This window comes from Zootoca vivipara, chromosome 5, assembly GCF_963506605.1.
Source record: "Zootoca vivipara chromosome 5, rZooViv1.1, whole genome shotgun sequence".
Lineage (NCBI taxonomy): Eukaryota > Metazoa > Chordata > Lepidosauria > Squamata > Lacertidae > Zootoca > Zootoca vivipara.
The window spans coordinates 86258689-86284486 of NC_083280.1; the positions used below are offsets into that span (position 1 = coordinate 86258689).

At 43.9% G+C, this 25798-nt stretch overlaps 1 protein-coding gene across 1 annotated transcript in view; it reads right to left on the reverse strand.

Moving 5' to 3' along the window:
• Positions 1-281: 281 nt before the first annotated feature.
• PIK3AP1 (phosphoinositide-3-kinase adaptor protein 1) overlaps positions 282-25798 on the reverse strand; it is a 43722-nt gene continuing 18205 nt past the window's right edge. Inside the window, exons 4-17 of the mRNA XM_035138125.2 lie at positions 24882-25026; positions 23311-23453; positions 21379-21508; positions 19953-20149; positions 18199-18391; positions 14905-14985; positions 13554-13736; positions 11255-11320; positions 10440-10645; positions 9111-9183; positions 7373-7528; positions 6079-6149; positions 4592-4695; positions 282-1473 (exon numbers count right to left, since the gene is read on the reverse strand). Of these exons, the coding sequence (XP_034994016.1) occupies positions 1404-1473; positions 4592-4695; positions 6079-6149; positions 7373-7528; positions 9111-9183; positions 10440-10645; positions 11255-11320; positions 13554-13736; positions 14905-14985; positions 18199-18391; positions 19953-20149; positions 21379-21508; positions 23311-23453; positions 24882-25026 (1818 nt within the window). The 3' untranslated portion in view covers positions 282-1403. The remainder of the gene's footprint in view (positions 1474-4591; positions 4696-6078; positions 6150-7372; positions 7529-9110; positions 9184-10439; positions 10646-11254; positions 11321-13553; positions 13737-14904; positions 14986-18198; positions 18392-19952; positions 20150-21378; positions 21509-23310; positions 23454-24881; positions 25027-25798) is intronic.

The following is a 25798-nucleotide window of genomic DNA, read 5'->3' on the forward strand; positions in this document are numbered from 1 at the left end:
GAGATGGAGTAGGCCATCTCTGGCTGTCTCCTAAAATCAAACCTAGAAGTTAAAAGAAAGGACCTCTTCCCAGTGTTCCTTTCTAGGCTAGCCAGGGATGATGGAGCCCACACTTTCCTTACAAGTGCACTGGGGGTCCTTAGCTAAGGCACATTAAGCACCCACCACTCTAAGCAGCCATACTTCGTTTCCTCTTCCATATGTATTTTCCTCCTGGAAATTTGCTATGCGAGATATTCTGCACAGTGGTGTTTTTTTGTGTGTGTGTTTTGTTGTTGTTGTTGTTAAACCTGATCTGAGGAGTTTGCTGCTGGAACAGACCCTGGAAAATAGTATCACCTGAGGTAGTCAGGTCAAAGGGCTGGGAAAATAAAGATCTGCCTGGTGCAAGATCTTAAGTCTTCTCTCACTTCTCCAGACGTGTTGTGCCTTCCCAGGGGTTTCTACACGACCGTTAATAATGCACATCTTAAACCTTTTTAACTCTGATCTGCTGCTTGCCTTCACAGGCTGCCTCAGAATAAAGAATTCAGACTGTAAAAAACTATGTTAAACATCTGTGCATAAACTTTATTCATATTCATAAATTATACAGAACCCAGGTTCCTTAACATCCACAGTTTGATGGGCGGCTTTTGGTAACATCATCACAGAATTAATACACACCAAGGCACATGGAACAAGATTCCACGGAGGTCCTGTGTTCTAAGGCACAGGACTTAAAGTGCAAAACAATGCTCAATGTTTCCCCGTTATCTGAAAAAGCTACTTTAGGCACCAAATTGGTAGTCTGAAATATAAAATCATCATAAAACCTGCCTGTGCAGATTTCGAAGGAATTACTCCATTGTGTACTGTGGCCAAGTTTCCACTGCAATGCGGGTGGGATTCAACAAAGCTTTACTCGAAGTACACCCATTGAAATTTATAAAAATGGCTGAGTTAGGTCCATTAATTACAGTGGGTCTACTCTGAGTAATACTTAGTTGAATACAGCCCTATGTCAACTCCGGTCTGCCTACCTGAAAGCACAGGGGACATTTACCTCATTTGTAGATAAACAGAAAAGGGTCCACTTGTAGGTATTCCATTTCCACGTTGAGGAATTTCTACCTTTGATCTGATGTGATTAAGAAGAATGAATCACATAATCCTGAAAAAGCTCAGTGTGTACTTTCCTCTGCTGCAACCAATTTGTTCTGAAAAGCCACAACTGCCAAGAGGACAGTCAAATTCTTGTCGTCGTCCCCCGCCCCACTTTGGTTTTTCAAAGAAATCTGTGCCAAAATTACTCATTTGACAGGGGCGGGGTGAGGAGAAAACCTGTGCTGGATCCTCAATATTATTAAAAGTCCACCTTAAGAATAAACACCATGCATTTTCGTATTCACCATCCTGAAGATTTAGCGCGGCATTTCACGACCTCTCGGAGGCACAGGGGGAGGAGGGCAGAAGTTGTCACTGCTAAAAGGCCTGCAGAAGAACATTTGAAAAGCAGAGCATAAGAATAGCTTTGGAATATTACACATGCTGAATTTCAAAAGCAAGGAAACAACAGAATGCCTTTGCAGTTTTTATGTGAATCACAACACAAAATTGAATCAGAAAAGCTATTATTAATATTCTTATCTAATGATGCCAGTCTACATCTATATATGTAAATAAAAATGTAAAAGGTCCCCGTTCATACACATCGAGCTGCCTCCAAAACCGCTTGACCAATTGCGTTGAAATTTTGACACAACGTTCCATTCCACTACGCGAATGTTTGTATAAACTTTGATTATATAGGTGTCATACCTGTCACAGGTAAAAACATGGTTTTGTGAAAAAATTGTGCCCTCCATTGGACGTCAAAGGAAGAGACGCCATATCCTTTTATGCAGCAATAGCACCATCTGTTGGACTTCAAAGGAACAGATCCTATAGAACAGTCTACCCCTCCACATTCTTTCCTCCCACTGGGAACCCCGCTGGGAACCCGGGAGGAGGAGAGGGAATCGGGATATAAAACTTGCACCCTTGCATTACCATAAACGTCCACAAGCACACACACACCCCACAAACCTACAGACACACAATACGTACCTCCCACGTCAGGACCCCTGACCGGCTCCATGTTTGAGTGAGTCCCCAACAGCAATGACACCCCCTCCTCCTCCTATGCCTCCTATCTCCCCGTCGAGGCCTCCTGCCCCAGCCACAACGATGGAGACCCTACCACAGAGCTGCTCTGGCAGCCACACGCTCGATCCCTCACCCACTCGGTCGCTCAGAGGGGACTTCGGGTTCTCCTGCGCAGGCGCATTCTCCGAGGTTCCCGGACACTGCGCCTACACAGGAGAACCCGAAGCCGCCTCCCACCGATTGACCAGTCCATCCCTACCTCCACCGGAATATGTTTGGAAGTGCGGAATGCTTTGTCTCCAAAGGCCCACGCTCGCCACAGGACGTGGGGGCCAACCTACAGGAGGCCGGGAGCAGCGCAGGGGGGAGGCCGGGACAGGAGGTCTCGACGACAAGGTAGGAGGAGGAGGGGAAGGGGGAGGGTGGGGGTGCCGGTCCTGCTGGAGACTCAGGGAAACATGGAGGGAGTCAGGGGAACGTCCACTTTCTGTTTTCATTCTTCTCAATTTCACAGACTTAGCCACAGCAACGCATGGCCGGGTACAGCTAGTTTATTTATAAAAATATTAATATTCTACTAGTCATATAAACTATCAGACCAGCTTACAACTGTTTTACATAAAGCCATGCAATTAAAACCATGTAAATGTTTATTTTTAATTGCCAGGAAAAAAAGCTTGGCAACAGGGGCTTAAAGGTTAAAACAGAAGGAGGCTGGATCGGTTTCTTGTTGCTGTCAAATGAGTCTTGCCAACTTAGAAGACAACCAATAACACTAATGATGATGATAATAATAGCAATAATAAAAAATTTCATTTATAACCCACCCTCCCCAGCCAAAGCCGGGCTCAGAGTGGCTAACATCTTGCAGATGATCTCAGTGATTCCACTGGGATGTAAGGGGTTAGGCAGTCCCCAAGGACCTAAGTTGTTCAGGGTATTGTAAATTAATACAAGGACCCTGAACCTGGGTCCGTAGTAGCTGAGTAGCCTGTTCAGATGCTTTAACCATGGTGTCACATGTTCTCAACCAGAAGCTCTCATCAGGAGTCAGGCTCATGTACCAGTTGGAGCTTCCAAATGCAGGTCCACATATTGCTGTAATGCAGCTTTCAAATATACCAATGCATGGGCCACAGTGGTCAGGCTCTCTCTGTCCAAGAACAGATGAAGCTGGCTCACCAGACAGAGCTGGTAAAATGCACTCTTAGGTTTTGGGCCTCTAATAACAGAGATGAATCCAGGACCAGGAGTAGCCCCAAGCTATACACTTTCTCCTTCAGAGGGAATGTGACCCCATTCAGAATGGGCAATTTGCCAGTCTCCCGGACATGGGAACTACCCACCCTAAGAACCTCTGTCTTCCCAGGATTCAAACAGTTTATTGGTCCTCATCCAATCCACCACTACATTCAGACACTGATCCTGAGCTTTCACCACCTCTCCCATTTAAGATGTTAGAGATAAATACAGCTATCTGTCATCAGTATACTGATAAATAATTTTATTATTTATACCCTGCCCTTCTGGCTATTTAACATATAAATGTTAAGTAAGGCTAGGGAGAGTATAGTACACTTTGAAACTACATAGCATACAACACTTTATAGAGTAACACAAGCAGTATTTGTGAAGCTACATGCATACATGTAGCTTCATTTCAAATGAAGCTACATGCATACATGTAGCTTCATTTCAAATTCCGATAAAACTAGAGGACTAGGTCAAAAGCTTTACAAAAAGAAGTGGTTCAAATATAAAACTGGCTTTTACCTCATTGTGCAATTCCAATAAAAGTGAAAGAAATACTGAAAGAGATCACCTTACAGCAGCTATTTATGACTTCCAACTCTTTTTATATCTGCACGCTATTTATATCAGCACACTAAATATTTTTACTGACTATACGGAAATGGCAAAACAACTGGCTTCCATGAGCCTTTTACATAAGTCGATTTAGAAGGTTACGATAATGTTTACGGTTGGCATGCATATTTATGGTATGACAAAGTGAAGGCCCACAGAGGCTTCAAAACGCATATAATTAGAAAATCTCTGTATAGTGTTTGGTCCAGGTATAAAGATTTGTTAGGAAGAAAAACACTTATGCCTAGAACTCCCTCCCATAACACCTTTGTATGATTATCTCTCCTACTTCCTTCAAATCTTTCCTCAAAAACCATCTTTCCCACAAAGCCTCTGGCAGGAACCCCTAGTGCCTATGCCTTATCACACCTCCGTCCGTATTAAGCATAAGCAGGTGTAACTGGAACAAAATAATAACTGCATAGTCTCTTGTCTATATCTGCCACCATCACATTTCGTCTTTCATTTCCCTGTGTCTATTTTAGATTGTAAGCCCCATGGGGCAGAGACCTGTCAAACCTGTTCCTCACGTAGACAGCTGTAGAAAGGTAATGATCATGATGATATTAATAACAGCCGCAGCAACAACAACAACAACCTGCTAGCAACTCGAGGGGGTATCCTTGGAGGTCTTGTAGATGGTCTGTCTGGTGGCTGGGTCCCGGGGTTGAAATTTCTCTTCACTTCTGGCATTTCATTATCCTACATAAAGATGTGGAAGTAAGCTTTTCCTGCAGCATTTTCTTGGAAATTACACAGCCACATTTATGTGGTTGTGTGTGTGTGTGTGTGTGTGTGTGTGTGTGTGTGTGTGTTTCCAAGCACAATTCAAAGTGTTGGTTCCGACCTAAACGCCCTCAGCCCAGTATACCTGTAAGAGCGTATCCACCCCCATCGTTCAGCCGGACACTGAGATCCAGCTCCAAGGGCCTTCTGGCAGTTCCCACACAGCAAGAAGTGAGGTTACAGGAAACCAGGCAGAGGGCCTTCTCAGCAGTTGCACCTGCCCTGTGGAACGCCCTCCCATCAAATGTCAAGGAGATAAACAACTTTCTGACTTTTAGAAGACATCTGAAGGCAGCCCTGTTTAGGGAAGTTTTAAATGTTTGATGTCTTACTGTGTTTTAATTTATTGGAAGCTGCCCAGAGTGGCTGGGGAAACCCAGTCAGATGGGTGGCAAAATAATAATAATAATAATAATAATAATAATAATAATAATAATACACATACATAATGTTTGCATTGCCTAGGACTATGCTAGATCTGCCTTCAGGCCTTCTTCTATGAATGAATCAGTGTGCTACACAGGAACACAGAACACTGCCTTAAACCAAGCCAGACTACAGCTCTATAATTAAGGACTTTGCAACTACCTCGTCATTGGAACTACTTCATTGATTTTGAAGTTTTATATAGTGCCTATGGATATGCAAAGCAATAGCACAGTAATATGAACAGATCAAAGGGGGGAAACGACCCCTGTGGCCCTTAGTCCACTGGTTGATGGCAAAGGCCAGAGTGGGTTTCTCTTCAACTTTGCAGCCCCAGAGCTCCTGGCTTAGGAACAGTATATTACTTCAGGCAGGGTAGGGAGTATCATGGCCCCACACCCTGGTCCTTCTCCCTGTGGATCTGCTGGCACCAGACCCCATTTCCCATAATATTTTTCCTGGGAGGCAAGAGTGCAATTCTGCCAAAGCAGTCTTTTTATTTCTCAGTTCCCCTCAGAAACACACAGCGAAGCCTTCCAATGTCACCACAGCATCAACAATTGTGGCTTGGTGCCTCAAATTAACTCTTCCCACTACTCCTTTATCAAGTTCTATGCCAGGGTTGGGGGTCACCTGTGGCCCTGCAGGTATGGTTGTTGGGCTCCAACTCCTATCAGCCCCAGCCAGATTGCCCAATGGGCAGGGATTATGGGAGTTGTAGTCCCAACGCCTCATCACTGCTCTATGCGGCCTGTTTGTTTGTCCACAAATAGGCTACTGCTTGTACACTGAAACATGCATTTCTGTAGCTTTAGTGAGGGATCAGGCCACAGCAGTTTGCTAAGAGAGAAACTTTGCAGTGAGAAGTGTTACCTCGTTGTCGCCATCCATCCCACTGCTGGCACTCAGTATACTTCGTGTACTGGATCGGTTGCTTGAACTACCTGGTTAGATGAGGAAACAAGGCCAGTTAGGGATTCTGAAGCATTTCATAAAGTGTCCACACATTCAGATTTTCTTGTGAGGAACCACCTTCCTGTAGAATAGTGGGTAAGAAGGATGAAGTCACAGCTCTCAAAACAACCAGCTCTTTATTCCAGCTCTGAGTCCAGACTGAACAGTAGCTTAGCCAACTGGCTTATATAGTACTCAGTAACTTGCAACAGTAACAAACTTCCCCTAGCTACCCAATCCGTGAACAGCACTCTCAATCCTTCATTTGCATGTTGTGGACCTGAGTGAGAACTGCAGCCACAGTGGGCAGGGTAAGAACTGCAGCCATGGTGGCCAGAAGGAGTACTGCAGTTAACTTAATACATAACACTTCCAATCCTTTCCCCTGGCCCTGAAACCACCATTCTGCTTATTCCTATAGTTACTGAATTAGGGAAGGGCTCAGTATTAAATTATTTCTTCTTACCTCTCGATTTCTTTTTCATTTTGTGTCATGTGTCTGTTAGATTGTGAACCTTTAGGCAGGGACTGCCTTATCTTTCAATATGTGTACAGTGCTTAGAAAATGGCATGTCCTGAGAAATAGGCTTTACAGTATACATGTTTATCTTACACAGGCTTCCTCAAACTCGGCCCTCCAGATGTTTTTGGCCTACAACTCTCATGACCCCTAGCTAGCAGTACCAGTGGTCAGGGATGATGGAAATTGTAGTCTCAAAACATCTGGAGGGCCGAGTTTAAGGAAGCCTGATCTTATAGGTAAATGGATTGAAGAGGGGAGGCTTTTCCCACTCCCCCCCCCCCCCGGGACAGCATCAAGGAGGTGTGGAATTCTGACCAGAAAATTAAATTACTGTTAAATTAAAAGCTGTTAAATTAAACTAAATTATTGCTATTGGATGAAACTGCAGCATGATGACACTCTTACACTTTTGCCAATCAGCAAAGGGAAAACAAGGAAGTAAAACATGTTTTATGTTTGGTTATCTGAATCTGTGGTGTGTATAGTGAGGTTTGGGTACTAGTTCCTCATGTTTAGATAAGTGAATTTTCATATAGGAAACGTTTATAAAGCGTATAAACAGACTGGGCAGTGCGGGTAATATAGAGCATGGGCTGGGAAAGCAACAATTGCTAAGTGCTCCATCCTTAACGACTAGAAATAAAAAACATCCTCATCTCTCCCTAGATGGTTTCCTGGCTGCTTACTTACTAGTAGTACTTGAGGCGCTTTCTGTTTTCCAGTCCCCTCGCCTGATTTCTTTAATTGGTTGGTAGAGATTTTTCCGAGGACTAGATTCGTAAATGCTACACTCTGGTTTCTTGGGGATGTTCTGGGAATGGCCAACAGGGACAGTGATTTCCAAATCTAGGAAGAAAAAGTCGGGAGTCAAGGCAAGGCAACTTATTATTACTATTAAAACACATTCATTCAAAAAATTACACTTCAGCTTTGTCCCTTTGGCAGTGGGCAAAACTTTTTCAAATTGGAAGTTACACCTCGTTGCTCATCTAGTACGTTCCTTGGCATCCGCAGCTAAAATTCTGATTCTGCCCCAAACAAGGTAATCCCTCCTGCACTTTGGAAATCTGTGCATAGGGCTGCTTGGATTTTCCATTGGGAGCCATTGATGTCTCTTTTCCACCTCACCTATTCTGTGCAAGTAAAGGCTCCCTGGATGGTTAAGTCTAGTCAAAGGGGTGCTGCGCTCATCTTGCTTTCAGGGCAAGGGAGCTGGTGTTTGTGAACAGCTTTCTGGATCATGTGGCCAGCATGACTTAACTGCTTCTGGCACAATGGAACACCATGACGGAAACCAGAGCACACGGGAACGCCGTTTACCTTCCCACCGCAGTGGTACCTATTTATCTACTTGCACTGGAGTGCTTTTGAACTGCTAGGTTGGCAGAAGCTGGGACAGAGCAACAGGAGCTCACCCCGTTGCACAGATTCGAACCGTGGACCTTCCGATCAGCAAGCCCAAGAGGCTCAGTGGTTTAGACCACAGCGCCACCCACATCCCCTTCAGTAATACAACTGGCAAAATTGGCATCTAGTAGGCACAGCTCTGTAGTTACAATAGCCACCGCTGCACCAGTCCAAACCATACTTTTCCCACTAGTGTCTTGCTATCATAAATGATGGCATATGATGAGCTACGACACCAGTGAAAAGAACATAATTTTAACCAGTTGCTATTTGGGCAGTCTTGGTATGCTTGTGCACATACAGCCTGAGATATTCCTGCCCTCTGTGTGTCAAATGACAGTAACCACTGAAGTAAGGTTATGTTTTGCCTCGAGTCTTTATCATAGTCTTTTTATCCGTGATCTTGTTTGTGTCCCAGGACTTTCACAAAAATGTATACATCAACTTAGAATTTCTGGGAGTTGTTTAGCCTTCTGAAATGTAAAGACTGTACTAAAGTAACAAAAAATGAGTTATTGAGAGAATCCCCGTTTACCAGTGATGGTTTCAGGTTTGCTCCCGCATTTGAGGCTCTTCAGATTGCTGGGGGCTGTTTTGCTTTTGCCTCAAAAGCCTTTGTCTTACAATCAGACCAAAGTCAAGAGAGGTTAGAAAACCAACTAGAACTAGGCCATTACAACAGAGTGTACCATGGGCCAACTAAATAAATGCACAAGTGGAACTACTTCTGCTTTTGCAATGCAACTTCCCCCTGCCCTTGTGTGCGTTCCATAATGTCCCCAAATCTGCTATGGAGGGTTGGGAAAAACCCCTAAGAGATTTAGGCAGAGCACAGGGGGAGGAGAGGGGGGAAATGCCCTGCTGTGCAAGAGGAAGTTGTTCCGCTCATGCAAAGTAGCACTTAGCAAAACGTTGCATACAACCCCTTAGCTCCACCACACTTGGCTACAGACCAGAAGGAGTGGGAGACGTCCAACTGCTGCAGTTTTCAGCATGGTCACCAATTAGTCAAGCCCTTTACCTGCATGTTTACCAGCCTTTTGCTTCTCAATTTGCCGGCGAGTGATGCTGTCACGTAATCTTTTCAGGTTTTCCTGGAAACACAAAATGTTATTTTCAAGGATCTGAACAAACATGCACAACTATTCATAATGGTTTGCAAAACTGACAAGATCTAACTGAATGCAAGGTAGATAATCCCATTTCTTCTCATAATACGTGGGCCTCACTGTGTAAGATTTTAGGAAAGAGATTCTAGTGATCATGAAGCAAGATTTAACTAATTATCAGCAATTCTCCACAGCCTCCAGCCCATGGTGTTCTGCTCTTATAAACTGATTGCCCTGTCCATGCACCTTTTTGTGAGTCCTCCTAGCTATGACTCCATAGGTTCTGAAGGTATTTCAGGAGGGAACGCAGGAAATACTTGTGTAGCTGATGAAGTCTGACCAATGTTCAACACACAATCAATAGTAAAGTGAGTTTTGCAGCAATTTGGTGTGGTTAACCAATATTGTGTTACATACTCCAAATATTCCCCCTTTCCAACCATTTACGGTACGTTTATTAGCAAAGACTCCAGTATGGGCACAAAGGCTGGCTTCTCTCTTAGCCTGTAGCTATTTGCATATTTTTAAAAATAAGACCACCCATCAGAGTGACTTCAAAGGCAAGGCCACAGTACAGCTGGGTACTATGGGTTTGTTTGTACAAAGGAGATGTTGGGGATGGTTGGGGATGATGACATTTTCAAGGGCTTGAAATGCAGGCTCCCTCCTTGCAGACTAGTCAGCTCCAATGCAAGTTGGACAATGTCCCCTTTGAGCTTGCTGTGACTTTAATTGGGGCTCCTGCCCCACATACCACATTTGCAACTGAAGCAGCAGAGCAGAAGCCCTCGGCTGTGAAGAGCTGTCATCCATTTGACAGGGGAGGGACAGGGAGGGGAAATCTACTAACTGGACTCTGCCAGCATTCCTTGCAAATCCCCTCAGGTTCTTGTGAGGAATGCTCGCAAAACTCAAGATGGTTTTCTGAGGTGGAGAGGGTCCGCCCATCCCTAGATATTGTTCTCATTGTCCTTTTTGTTAAAAGACACATTTGGGAATACTAAGACGTTTTAGCTTCCAGCTCCTACAAGCTGAAACCACTGCCCACTTGCTCTGCATTCTAAATTCCACTATGCCAACTTATGGAAAGGCGCAGGAGAGAAAACAGCAGCTTTTTACCTTTCCCAGCAATGACAACAGAAAAACAAAGAAAGAATAATGTGTGGTATGTGGTAGGGTAGACTCGGTAACGATGTTGCTTTTTATATATCCCAGTGAAAAGCACTTTTTGACTTACACACCTGCTGAAAGCGAAATGATTCTGACCGCTTCTTCTGATTAAGCTGCCACTCCTTGAAACAAAGGACAGCTTCATCTACAGTGAGCATCCCCAGTTTCACTTGCTCCTGTAAAGTGATCAGTTGCCTTTGGCCTGGGGTTTTCATCCCAGCAAATGGGTCATATATACTGGTTTGAGGCTGAGCCTTTGGAACTCTGTCTGCTTGCTCTGGAATGGAAACAAAGGAAACACTTGGAAAACATCATTAAAAAAACAAAACAAAAACACTGCTAGATGTGTCATGTGGTTCAGTTCAGGGACGGTGTTTGAAAAGGTCTGAGGGGCTGCCGACTCTGCAGGCAAGGGGTGACATAACTGGGCTTGTGAGGCTGTTCCCCCACAGGAGAGCCGCAGATAGAATGTAGCTGGTCAAGGGCAGGCATAGGCAAACCTGGCCCTCCAGATGTTTTGGTACTTCAATTCTCATCATCCCTGACCACTGGTCCTGTTAGCTAGGGATCATGGGAGTTATAGTCCCAAAACATCTGGAGGGCCGAGTTTGGCTATGCCTGGTCAAGGGAGCCATGGACTCAAAAAGGTTGAAAACTTCTGTTTTAAAAAGTATATATTAAGGGAACACCTAGAGCACATCATTGCTTTTCTAATCCAAATGCTTTTGCTACTCCCAGCCCACTCACTTCTCTTACTTATTCCACTACAGCAATTTGCACAGCTCATCTATACTTAATATGGTGAATGGTATTAACCATGAATGGAAGTCATACCCAAGAATTAGCCTCTCGGGCAATGGGAAGAGTCGCTATAACTCCAACTTACCTTTCCTAATATTGCCTGTAGACACGTAGAGGTTCCCTGGTTTCTCCTGGTGCTTTCCTGCAAAAACTAAACAGTCGCAAGCTATTTAAGGCATGAGACAATACGGCAGATCCAGACCAAACTTCAGTCAATAGGAGAAACCCCATTCTAAGCAAAAACAACAACAACAAACCCTAAACTCTTGAGTTAGCTGATCTGCAGATCAGTGTGGGAATTAGCCAGCCAACTTCCATTGGTCTACAGACAACACAGAAAGATAGATGCTGTACTCATCACCGTTGCCATGTGTTGCCAACACTGACGTCATCATCATCATCACCACCACCACCATCATAATTTATTATTTATACCCCGCCCATCCGGCTGGGTTTCCCCAGCCACTTTGGGCGGCTTCCAACAGAAAAATAAACTACAATAATCTATTAAACTTTAAAAGCCTCCCTAAACAGGGCTGCCTTCAGATGTCTTCTAAAAATCTGGTAGTTGTTTTTCTCTTTGACATCTGATGGGAGGGTGTTCCACAGGGCGGGCGCCACTACCGAGAAGGCCCTCTGCCTGGTTCCCTGTAAAGAATACTCATTGCAGTCTATGAAAATCTGAATGACAGAGCATACTGAAGACGGATATGTTTAAAGGAAAAGGAATGGGATGGGATGCACCCAGCGGCGTAGCTAGCCGCCTGGCTGCCCGGGGCGGCAAACCCGAAGGCACCCCGCCAGGGGGCGGGGTGTCCATCACGCCATGCGGCGCGCGTCATGATGCACACGGCGCATGCATACACAGGAGGCATGCGACACGGCAACACGGCAAACCCCGCGAGCAAGCCGCGGAGTGAGGCGGTCTTGGTTGCACCGGCGCTTCTCCTCCATGGCAGCGGCCATCGGAGGTGGACAGCCCCATCTAGCCTGCTGCTCGGGGCTGCGCCCCCCCCCCATTACTACGCCACTGGATGCACCAGCATTGTGTTTTGTGATTTGCATATTCTAGAAGCAGATTTAAAAAGATTTAAAAATAATAATCAAAGGTTCCACATGAAAGAAGGTCATATTAGAAAGAAACGTAACTCCTGCCGTTGCTACTTGCTTCTCATTTTAGGGTGGTGCTATCTTACATTTCTATGGGGAGTTCTGATTTCTGGCCAGGGAACATTTCACAATTTAATTTGTGTTTGTTTGTTTGAGAATAAAATAATAATAATCTGTAAACTGGACTATAAAATAGGATTTACATATTCTGAATAACTGAATGCATGAATGGCTTCTCCAATGAGAACGCAGAAATCACCTAGCAAGACAATGAGAAGATAGTTCTAGAGTAGGGTTGCCAGAGGCAAAAATCCAGACACAAAAAGCTTTTCAGCATTTTTTTGGGCAATCACCCAATAGCCCCTCCTCCTCCACCACCAAACCTGGGCCGCCCACACCAGAGCCAGAGTTTGAACCAGAGCCGCCTGTGCACAATTTAAAAAAAAACAAACCCCAAATCCAGGGCATTTGCTTTAAAATGTATAATTCCCTCTGGATGAGCACGTAGGACCCCCCAAAGGAGCATGTCCGGGAATTCCTGGACGTATGGCAACCCTATTCCAGAGGAGAGCCTGGACCAGCACTTCAAATGCTGTTTCTGCTGTTCAAACACTGCTTCTAACTGGCTTTGGTAAATCTCACAAGACAAGATCTGGAAATCTCAAATAGATAAAAAGGAACTAGGTTCGCACAACCAGATTTGCCTTATTTTTTTCCCCCAATTCACAAAAATGGGCTTGTTGTAGACTGGGCCACCCCCTCAAGCCCCAGCAAGTGTGTCTTCATTCCTCCCACGCTTGGGCCCTGGCACATGGAGGTTCCAGATCATATAAACAGGTTTGTTCTCTCCATGAGTTCCTCCCGGCAGTGAACCCAACTGGGGCCTTGAACATTCCTGGAGGCGGTCATATGTTGGCTGTTAGTTGAATGGACAGGCTGAAATAATGGGAGCTCACTTCTGTTTCCCTTTTATTTTCACCCCTTTGGTATTTGGCAAATATGTTGTTGGGACCCGGAAGACTAGACAAAACCTCTTTTAAAAAATGAGAGGCATAATACTTTGAACTCAACTATAAGCATACAAACTGAGTTTACCCATCCTAGGCTGTATAGCCTACAGCAAAGATGGAGAACCTGCTCTGCAACTCCCATCATGGATGACCACTGACTGAGCATGATGGGAGTTGACGTCCAACAACATATGGGGGACCCCCTCGCTACACGCTACAGGCTTTTGCAAAACGACGTCGAGATAATTCTGGTTCCTCGGTCACCTTTATAGATGTATGATTCTTTGTCCTGTGGTTTAGTGGAGGGATCAGGTCTCGGAACAGGGACAGGCGGTCTATTGACCATTTCCTGAGGAAAACTGTCCTGTTCCACCGCGTGATAGAGTACTTCATCTTCACAATCATGGTATATATCCTCTTTCGTTTCTGATACATCCATGCTCACACCTAGAAAACAAACCCATAATAAGAAAGGGGAAAACTCACGCAGAGTGGAACAACTGTGTGCATTTAAGTTTTACATAACTTGTAGAGGGGGGGGGAGAGAGCTTTTATATATCTTACCAGCTGTACCCAGCCACGCGTTGCTGTGGGTCATCTCTGTGACTCCACCCCACCCCACCCCACCCCGTCCCGACCCATGACCCATCCCAACCTGTCCTGCCCCCACCCCCAATCCAGGCGAGACTCCACCTCCACTCAGCCCAGTCTGCTGTTTTGCTCTCCCCTGCAAACCGGAGCTGAGCTGTTTTGGAGAGGGAAGATTTTCTAGCTGCAGTACCAGTGGCGTCGCCGCTAGAGGGCGATGTTTTGTAACCTCTCATGTTCCTGTTTTTCTGTTTTTTTAAAAAAACCTATGTTTTTACCTGTGATAGGTGTGACATCTGTATAATCCAAGTTTATACAAACAATCGGCTATTCGCATGTGACGTTGTGTCCAAATTTCAATGCAATTGGTCAAGCAGTTTCGGTGAAAAGTGGAATATAACCAACATGGACAGCTTACATATTTTTTATATATAGAAAGATGTTAGTCTGAATATTTTTGTTTCGTTGGCTATGGTGTCACTGAGGGAATATCTAATATTGGACCCGCTGTATCTGAACATATTTACCACTGCATCACTCTGAACTAAAGCAAAGGATTGCCATAGTGTGTCATTTGAACCCAGGTTTGTGGATAAGCTGTCTCCACGATAATGATGAGCTTTTGACCAAGAACAAGCCTTGGCTACAGCTCGCAGTTAGTGACAAGATTTGTTGTTGTTAATAAAATTTGTATAACCTCCTTCATCTGAAGATCCCAGGGCAGTTCACAACATAAAAATACAAAATATGAATACAAAATACATTATAAAATGAAAACTAAACTAAACAATAACCCCCTCCCACAAACATATTTAAAAGGCCACAGAATGTTAATCAGCCAAAGGCCTGGTTGAAGAGAATTGTTCTCGCCTGGCACCTAAAGACATGCAATGAAGGTGTTAGGCGGGCCTTCCTGGGGAGAGCCTTCCACAAACTGGGAGCTATTGCAGAAAAGGCTCTCTTTCATATTGCTACCGTCCAGATCTCTTCATATTAACTTTGAGCCTTCCTCTCTGCATATGCTTACCTTCTAAGAACTTGCGCATCATATAGGCCTTTGTTGTCCGTGCAGAGGAGCTGCTAGTCTCCGACTGAAGCATTTCTACATCTGAAAAACAATGAAAAAACATAATCTACTGGATTCTTTGAAAAGCTTCTCTCATCAGCATCTAAGAACAACTGAGATATGACTCCCATTGAAAGCTGCTGAAAGGGGAAAGCTGCTCGAAAGGCTCCACGGCGCTGCAAAGTAAGGCTGAAATGGGTGAAACTGGCTTGTCCACCCCCCATGTGAACGAACCCACTCGCACGGGGAATTCCTGTAGCGGCACCGCAGCTCTTGATTTTGTTTTGGATGGGGTAGTACTTCCATCTGGGAAAAGCCAGGTTTGCAGTATGAGGGTTCTCCTGCATTCAGTGTTGCATCAGGATGCTGAGATAGTGGCTGTGCACAACTTAGGCTGCTCAGCTGTGCATGTTGCTGAAAAGTCAGGTCTTGCTATGACAGCACATGCCCTAGTGAGACCCAGAGCCAGATTGGATTATTATTGCATGGGGCTACTTGTGAAGAGTCTTTTGAAACTCCCACTGGTCCAGGGTGTGGCAGCAAGAGACTCGGTCAGCACTGCCCACTCTCGAGGGATATTAATTTAATTAATAAATAGGTAACAAATTTGCCCATGGGACCACCATATTACACTCATCCTGCAATAGCTGCACTGATTACCAGTCTGTTTCCAAGCACAGTTAAAAGTGTCGGTGATAACCTTTGAAGTCCCAAATGGCCTAAGATCCCTAAGATCTGGTAGCAAAGCCCTTCTCTGTGTCCCACCAATGATGGAGGTGCAGTTGGATAGGAAGGACTTTCTTGATGGCTGCACCCAGACTGTAGATAACCTTGCCCTACTAGGTTTATCTGGCCCACTCCCTTGCCATTTCCGGTGAAAATGTGCTGAGCCTGTCTTGATATTGCTGTTTTATCCTGGAACGTAGTACTTTGACTGCTGCAAGCCGCTCTCAGTAATGCAAATAAATAAATAATCCAGTGGCAAGGTGAGTCAGTTCCTCATGCCTACCAAAAAAAAAAAAACATCCAGAGGTCGCGATCTGAAAATTCTTTGTTCTGTTGTGTGCATTTGGACTTGAAACAATGTTAGAACATTCTGTGTTTGACCTCCTTGCATGGTACCCTGCCATGTTATGTACATCCGGACCCAGTTTATTTACTGATCTTTGCAATACACTTCCTTTCAATCTGAGTAATTTACCAGTCCAAGAGAAGCTGTTAATTGACACTGGCTTTGTTCAGATCTTTTTTGTTTCTTTGCTTTTTTGGATAATGCTTTCAATGTATTTTTCATGGTACAGAAGATACATTTTGAGAAAACAATTGTTACAACAGTAAACAACAATTAACTTGTTCTGATAAATTGCTTTGTCTAGATCTTGATCAGGGATAGAGCTAGGGGGAAGGAGACGTTTCATTCTACTTACAGCAATACATGGTGGCAGCCATGACTGACTCTTTAGTCTGTCCTTTAATATCTTAATTTAGCTTAGTGGATAAGAAGTCCAAGTTCGATTTATTAAGCTCATGTAAATTGAAGGAATTCTGATTCTCCATAGGAATGGCTTGTTAAATCATGGAAATGTATATGAATTCTGTAGGTGATTCTGAACAATTTGTGGAATACCCTGTTTCTCCAAAAATAAGACGTAGCCATAAAATAAGCTGTGGCAGGATTTTTAAGTATTCAAGGAATATAACCCATACCCTGAAAATAAGACATAGTGATAGGCGCAGCAGCAATGCCGGCCGCGGCAGCAGGAGGAGGGAAAAAATAAGACATCCCCTGAAAATAAGCCATAGTGTGGTTTTTTGAGGAAAAATAAATATAAGACGGTGTCTTATTTTTGGAGAAACACGGTAGATACATTGATTATTATAGATAGGTTGATACTAACTCTAAAGCCAGACACATCTCCAACATTCTCTAATTCAGGAGTGGCCAATGTGATGCTGTAAGACTATAGCTGTTCTGAAAGCATCCCAAACAAATAAGAAACTGCCAGTGTCTGCTTTTAGTTAAAATAATATATAAAGCCCTCACTGGTTCATGGCATTACAGCTATATCTTTTAAAAGAATGCTGTTCAATTTCCAACATTCATATTAGGATTCCAGCCATGCCCTTAGCAACACCCATGAGCAATCAGATCATATCTCTGGGACAATAATGGAACCTTGCGTTTATGAGATCAGGGAAACGGATTCCAGAATTAGATCAATCCTTTTGGAAATTAGAATAAGATGCACACTTGCTTATCTTTCCACATACATGCCACTTACGGCTCTCCAGGTGTCATTTAAGTTGATCTCTGGCTACACCTATTTAGCAACCTGCCTCAGTAACATCAGGGCTGGCCCAAGACATTTTGCTGCCTGAGGCAAAGGACAAGAAGGCACCTTGTCCCCTTTGGAAGAGGCAGTTAAGAGAAATAAACAAGAGGACCAAGAGATTAAAAGGGATCAAGAAAGAATGAAAACACAGGAACTCAAGAGAATATACTCGATAATATTGCACTTCTGGAATTAAAACAAAAACGCTATGTCTGAGAGGCATTCCGGAGCATCAGAATGAAGAAATCAGAGTCTTAATCATCGAACATCAATCTAAACTCTTGAAGATGGAGGAGGAAGAACTGAATAAAGAGATAGATAAAGTTTTCAGAGTAAAGTCTCCATATGCCAAAGCTAAAAAACTGCCACGGGACTGTTTGGTGATATTTAATACAAGAAGCATCAGAGACTACATTCTCCAAGCCCATTTCCAAAAATCACTACAAATAGAAGAACAAAGAATTATCATCTTAAAGGAGATCTCCAGAAGGCTATTAAAAAAAAGGGACTAACTACAGATTCTTCATGGAAGATAAAAGTGTTCCATTCCACTGGGAATACCGTTCAACTATAAGGGTAAAGAAACACAAAGATGTGTCGAGCCTATGTCTCAATTGCCTAACGGTAGGGTCGCAAGCTTATTTCTGATGTTCTTTTGTAGTATGTAATCTAAAACTATGAAGCCCCCTAATCAAAAAACTTTGAGGTCTTGGAAGTTTGAATTTGTTCCTAAGATTATAGTCACTTCTCTGTCAGAGATGAGCTATGGGCAACAGCCTGAGATGAGCCAAGAAAATAGAAAGCTGTCAGACCAGAGGGCAAACCGGGGGGCATTTTGACTCAGCGCTACTTTACGGATGCTGTTTTCTTACAGCGTCTATATAAACGTGGAGCTTAAGACCAAGAGGAAGACTATACATACACAAGTCCTCTGTAGTAGCACCAGGAACCAAACCAGCCATGGATTCATAGAGCTCCTCATCACAGCCAGGGTTCAGAGAGCATTTCATCAGCAGGTCACTGGAAAGGTGAGCCATGGACTCATAAACAGAATCATCTTCCTCGCCCTGCATCAGCTGTTCCTTTATGTGGCTTTTCAGCAAGTCTGCTGTCTCCTAGAAGAAAGAAAATAAACAGACCCATTGAGGCAGTGGTGGTGCTGAATGCCATTGAATCAATCTAAGAGCATGCCCCCATGTAACCAATCCAAAACATGACCCCTCCTACCACACTTGAGTCTTTATATGCAGTGGAGCTGTCACGGCAGGGCAGAACTTTGGGGTAGAAGTCAGCAGAATGAGCAGAAAGACCACCATACAGGGGAGCAGGCTAGTCTTACTGCCTTTTGTTCACTAACTGCCCACAACATTTCGTTAACTCTTTTAAACGTTTAGAGGCAGGGCCCCTACACAATCATCAGCTAGCCACTTTCTGAAACACATACAAGGAAATTTACCCCTTTCCTTTGCAGTCACGCACCTCTAAACTTCATGAAATGGCAGGGTGGGTATCGTATCTTGATAAATCATTATTTTACTGCATTTCGCTTTCTGCACTTTCCACCCTCTAGGGCTGGTGTGCACATTTGCCCCGATTCCGTAAAAACCGCAATCCCTCCCCAGAGCATGGCTCTCTTTCCCACATTAAGGTTCCTCACTGCCCGTTATATGTGGAAAAGGGAAATGTCACAAGTGATGCTAAATCAGAAACTATCGTATCTATGCAGAGAATGACATTCAGAGAATGACATTCCTGCAAAAGGCCTAAGCCATACATTAAATCTTTAAAGCATTCCTGTCTCAGAAATTCCAGAAAAGCAGAGCAAAAAGGTGCTGTTACCTTTCACCTCTGCCACTGATCCAGAGAGACACCGACCTGCCTGTCTCCCACTGACAAATCCACACTGCTTCTGCATATGCTTTCTCTATCTACTTGAAGATCTGTTCAACATTGTTCACAGGTGTTATTTTTCCTCCTACAAACACTGAAGTGTGCCAATATCTCCAGGCCCTAATTCCACAAATATCATCTACCCTATCAATTACTCTAGATCAGGCATAGGCAAACACGGCCCTCCAGATGTTTTGGGACTACAACTCCCATCATCCCTAGCTAACAGGACCAGTGGTCAGGAATGATGGGAGTTGTAGTCCCAAAACATCCGGAGGGCCAAGTTTGCCTATGCCTGCTCTAGATTCTAAAGCAGTGTGTCCCCAAACTTGGGTCTCCAGCTGCTTTTGGACTACAATTCCCATCATCCCTGACCACTGGTCTTGCTAGCTAGAGATGATGGGAGTTGTAGCACCAAAAAAACAGCTCGAGACCCATGTTTGGGAAACACTGTTCTAGAGTAATTCGGAGAAGGGGGTGTTGGGAGTTCTCAGGATCTCTCCTTCAGGTTATTATTTTGCTGTCAGAAAGGAATCATCCATGTGACTTTAAGGAAAATGCATCTTCAACTTATGGAGAATAGGGGAAGGGGACCCACATTCAAATACTAGTACAGTATCACTTTCTGAAGGAATAAAACTGCAGCAATCGAATTCTTGCCACTGGAGTGCAGTTTCTATGTGAGACACCACCCTAAGCAGTGTGAAGATTCAGAGTCCCCGTACTGAGGTATCTCCTCTCCACCACCCTGACAACAGGTAACAGAAGGGCAACAACCCCTCTTACCACATATTCATCAATGAACTGCCGGAGATCTTTGAAGCCCTCATTCTCTGCAATGTTGTTGGGATAGTGACCATATTTGTTGGCAACGCTGTAAGCCTGTAGGGCTCCTGGGCAGGAAAGCAAGAGGGCAGTGAGGTTCTTTAGCCCATATTTAGCAGAAAAGTGCAGCAGAGTTGGCAGCTCTTCATCCCTCTGGCCTGAAAAGAAGGAAACAGGCATGCAAGGCGAGTTACTTTTTTTAAAGTTTTACTCATGGATGATAAATTCGCCAATTCTCAGCCATTATACTGTCTCGGAGCTAGTGTCATGCCCAAACCTCCGATTTCTCAAAAGTTTCCTTCCCAGGTGAAAGAAGCTTTTATTTTTCTACCCTAATTGCAAGGTGCATTAGAACCTTGGACCTTTTGGACCAGCAGCCCAGATCACTTTATGCAGTCACCCCATGGGCCAACTTTCACTGAGTGGTGCACACACCTGTTTATCATCTAACATCAAGGTGACATCAGGTGATGGACAGGAGGGTGATCCTGTTCACCTCAGCTGACCCGTAGGGGTTGAGGTGGGGATCTGCCTTCCTAGAGAAATAAGATTGGCTCCCTCCTTCTTGCCCTTCCACCCTGGTGAAAGCTTTCTTGTTCCAACAGGCCTTTGGGAACTGACTGTTTTAAAGGAAATAATTGGTGCTAGTATATTTTTATTGAAATGGGGTGTGGGTGCATACAGTCGTACCTTGGTTCTCGAACACCTTGTGACTCGAAAGTTTTGGCTCCCGAATGTGAGTGTTCCCGGAAGTGAGTGTTCCGGTTTGCAAACTTTTTTTGGAAGCTGAACTTCCAATGCGGCTTCTGCAGCTTCCAATTGAGTGCAGGAAGCTCCTGCAGCCAATTAGAAGCCGTACCTTGGTTTTAGAATGTTTTCAGAAGTTGAATGGACTTCCGGAATGGATTCCATTCGAGAACCAAGATACGACTCTATACTATTAGTGTTTAATTGTTTTTTCATGATTGCTTTCTTTTCTCTGTTTTTAGCTGTTTTTATTTTAGTTGCAAGCTGATCTAAGTTCATGTCAGGGGTAAAGGCAGGATTTAAATATAATAAAACAACAACAACCAGAACATTCCCTGCAGAGAAGGCTCTGATGAGCAGGATTTAACACACACCCAGCAGCTGATGAGCCAGGGGGCTAAATTCTTATATTAAACCACTCCGGAGCACACCTGTCTCTAGAAGCAGATGTGTTACTCTAAAAAATTTTGTGTTGAGCTGAGAACAAGAGAGCTTGACCAAACCCTCTATCCTATACTACCTTGTATTGTGTGGGATGATCAAACACGCCAAACTGGCATTTCCTCTCTTTTTTTATTCCTACCATTGTACTGTGCCTTTTCACAGAACACAATAACTTTCAAACCACCACCACACTTACATGCAATGTCTTCTTCCTCTAGTTGGTTGATCCCTAACAGGTGCAAACCACTCGCAGGAAGGTTCTTTTTCATTGACTCTGTCAGGATTTTGTCTAGTGCTTCTGTGTTGTAAGGGATTATTTTAAATGCCTGAATGCAAGGAAGGAACCCGTTCATATCAGATTATTTCAGCCAGACAGTATGCTCTAATATATCAGGAGTTCATCCATCACCTGTAAATCTCAAGAACAGAAGTCATCCCCTTCTGGGGAACCGTTTACCCACATTCAAAGGCACACCTGATATTTAAGCAAAGGTGCCACAATACTGATTGCACCGTTGTCCATCTATAGCAGCCTTTGCCAAACTGATGCCTTCCAGATGTATCGGGCTACAGCTCTTACGACGACTGTGCTGGAAGGGGCTGATCAGAATTGTACTCTGATACATCTGGGAGGGAACTGCACTGGCAAAAGCTGCTCTAGAGTCTGTGGCTTCCCAGTAGATGGCTCCTAGGAGAAATTAGGTACCTCAATACCTTAAGGCAGGCATGTCAAACCTGCGGTCCTCCAGATGTTTTGGCCTACAACTCCCATGATCCCTAGCTAGCAGGACCAGTGGTTGGGGAAGATGGGAATTGTAGTCCAAAACATCTGGAGGGCCGCAGGTTTGACATGCCTGCCTTAAGGACTGCCTCTCCCCATATGAACCTACCCTGCACTTATCATGTGAGGCCTTTCTCTGTGTCCTCATTCCCTGAGAGGTTTGGAGAGTGACTACACGAGAACAGTCCTTTTTTGTGGTAGCTCCCCATCTGTGGAATGCTCTCCCCAGAGAGACTCACCTGGCGCCATGTCTTTAGACCCCGGGCAAAAACATTCCTTTTTACCCAGGCCATTGAACAGTGTATGGCCTTTTAAAAGTGGGGGGATGGTTATGATTTTTTCATGAGGTTTTAATTGTCTTTTATTATTATGCTACATAAATGTTGTTTCTAATGCTGTTCACTGACCTGGGATCTTCAGATAAAAGGCAATATATGAATTGAATCAACAACAACAACAACAATAATATGCACACTCTCACACACACTTACATTTAATGAGATTATAGCTTCCTAAAAGAAGCCTTTCATAAATCGTTAAGTGATGAATGTCTAAACACATGTTAGTGCAGGGATTGTATGAAGCAGAGGTTACTCTTTTTATATCTCAAGGTCTCTTATTCAATTTCACACTGGAACTGAGAGGCACAGTAAGAGGGTTTATGGGTGCTCCACTTTTTGTCTGAATTTAGAAACTTAAGCTACTAACTTTGCATAATATATAGAATAACATCCATTCAGCAGCAGCTGATGTCAGAGTCACACAGTTCAGGTAACCCATAGACCTCATCATTGATTTTTGTTTTGTTTTTGTACTCCATCTTTCCCACTATTGCGGAGACTTCCAAAGCAACTAGCCTCTTTTTTGCTTCGCTGCAGCAATGAGCAAGCCCTCCCTTTCATCACTGCTATTGCAAGCACCTTCCTCCACTGTTGTTCCCAAACAGAAAAAGTGAATGCTTAACTCGTGGTGCCATGGAGCAAATTCTTTCTAGCTACTGCTGCATCTAAAATATGTTTCCACATCACACAGTAGTAAACATGCTCCTTGTTCCTTCTTGAAATAGGAAATAAAATAGCAACCTAAATTTCCATTTAAATTCATAAATACTGTGCCTCCATGGCTGAATTTTACATGGAAGGTATATTGCAGTTGTTTCACAGATCTTTTTCAAACTAATCATTTCTATTGCCACCCTGGATTTTAAAACAAATCAAAGCAGCATGCCCACCAGGCATAGCTTGTGTCTCTCAAGACTACAAGAATTATGCTGACATGCAGTTAGCTATTTTTCAAGGTTCCTCCGCTGATTCAAGTTATCTCCTTTGCCCCATCTTTAACATTTACCTGACACATAAATTCCACTGGATTTGCTGCAGTAGACAGCAAGTTGCTAATTTCTTCCATGTCAGTGTAATAGCAAATGCTTGCTTCAGCTATCATTAAATCCCCGGAAAACAATCGCAGGCATACAGCTCCAGGCGATAGGTCTGTGGGATAAGGCAAAGATTAATCAGTAACAGACAAGGTACAAAAGAAAACCCACTATGCTAGAAGAATCAATAAAGAACAATGCTCTGCGTGGCCTTCCTTTGAACACAGTTGGTACAGTTCAGCTTTCGAGGAATACTACAGAGGCCCACCTGCTGACAGGTAGTGCTTGGTTTCTTGGTGCATCTCTAAAAGCAACATCGGCTACCTATTCATTCCTGGGGTCATTCATTCCCTAACAGCCAAGGTTGCTGTTAGGGATGCACCAAGAAACTAAGTACTACCTGTCAACAGGTGGGCCTCTGTTTCCCTCGAAAGCTGAACTGTACCAACCATGCCACCCAAAACCAGTGGTGGAGCTGCTGCTGCTATGCCTCTTTCACATGTATCTGAAAGTGTGGAAGAGCTTAACATGCCAAGAGAAACCTACAGGCTCCAGCAGTGGAAGCGATTACGTAAACCTAAAGTTATGGAAGAGAACAAAACTGGAAGGTCAAGAATCACCCAGCAGCACAATCAGTGCTTTCAACTTGCTTTAGCCGTGATCATGTGATGAAACCAGAGAATGCAGGAAGTATTTACTCAGAACTCCTGGCCTAAACAAAGCCCAAGAAGCAGTCCTGAGTCCTTGCTTTTTTATTTATTAATTGGCACTGGGTGGAGGGGGGAGCCCTAGAATGATTCAGCACTGCCCCAGTCCTCTCTGATGAGCAGTTTCAACGAAACCTGTTGCAGTTTACAGTCGCAAACTCCCTTAAAAGAGTCATGCATGAAAACTAAACAGGGTCCATGCCACAGCCCTAAGCACAATCAACTGCACTACTCAGCCCTTAGGAAAGTGAGAAAAAACTCCTACATATAGGAAAAAACTTGTTTCCGTTAAGGATTTTCATACTCTCCAGGCTGTCATTTGAATAAAAATTAACTTAGCTTCCACAACATAATCCTTCCTATTTTGAATGACAAATCTAAGTTCCGTTATGCTTCTAAAATTACCACACAGCAAAAATTAAGTGCAGCTCTGGCCATTTGGCAGAATGTGGGAGAAAGAGGAAGCGCAAGCCAGCTTCTGCTTCCTGTGGAGGCAGCCCTCTAAACATCTGGAGCTCAGACGTCAACCAACCCATGATGATGAGACTTGCAAGCCCCCACTTCAGACGCAATGCAACATGCTAACAGGAAGCATGGTCTAATCAGGCTGTTTTAGCTCTACTACACTCTAGCAACTATCTATTTGTGGCTTCATGTATACAGTTTTAGCTTCCAGTGCGCTCTTTTTTGGAGCCTTCATAAGAGGACGTGGTTTCTTTCACTTTCTGCTTACTTAGCTGATGCTAAATTTGCCTCTGAGATAAGGTGCAATTCTGTTTAATATTTTCTGCTGCAGAGAAGGGTTTTAGCAAAGCAATGCCAATTTTGGCACCTACCAGGTGCGGAAACCGAAACAGTGTATTCATTCTCTATCCTGGCCAGAACTCGCACTGACTGGCAGCTCTCGGAGGAAAATTCCACTTCCATTTTTACGTGGCTATCCAGCTTACATTTTAGGATGATGTAAACTATTGTCTTCACCTAGAAGTAGAGCATAACATTTTAGAAACACAGTAATTATCTGCAGGCTTTTGAATGCTGTTCAGTCATTATTTATTTGTTTTGCTTAGCAATCCCTTTCTCCACAAAATGTGCCCAAAGTGACTTGCAATAGTTTAAAGCATTAAAATGAACACATTATATATACACATATACATATATATACATATATACACACACACACATATATATTAACAACTTCTAGTTTTTTGGCTGTAAAATCAATCCTTCTGCAGAGAAAGTAGCACAGGATCTTGAGCAGAATCTTCAGAATTTCCTGTTTCTTGCTGCACAGAGAGAAGGATGGGAGATAATGACGGTTTTCACAGAACTGCAGTTGAGAAGGAATGTGTGGAGATTCCCCAATGGGGTAGGGGAGGCAGTTGGTTGGCAAAGGCTGGTTTAAACCAGAGTTAAGCTTAACTGTGTTTCAAGGAAAATGAGGTGTGATGGTGCACAGGGCAAAAAAAATCAGAGCCACCTTGCTCCTCTCCTGCTCCTCCCCTGCATGCTGGGAGCTAAGCCATGGTTCAGCTCAGTGCTATGTCCAAAGCAGGGTTCATAGTTTGTCTGTATCCGAATAAACCACAAGTTGTTGCCAATAACATTTCTTGGCTTGCAAAGTTCTTGGCTTGCCATTAAGGGGGAAACAAGCCATAAGCCCAGGTCTGGAAGTACAGTGGTACCTCTACTTACGAATAGAGCTCTGTCCGCCATCTTGGATGCGGTTTAGATAGGATTTTTCTACTTACGA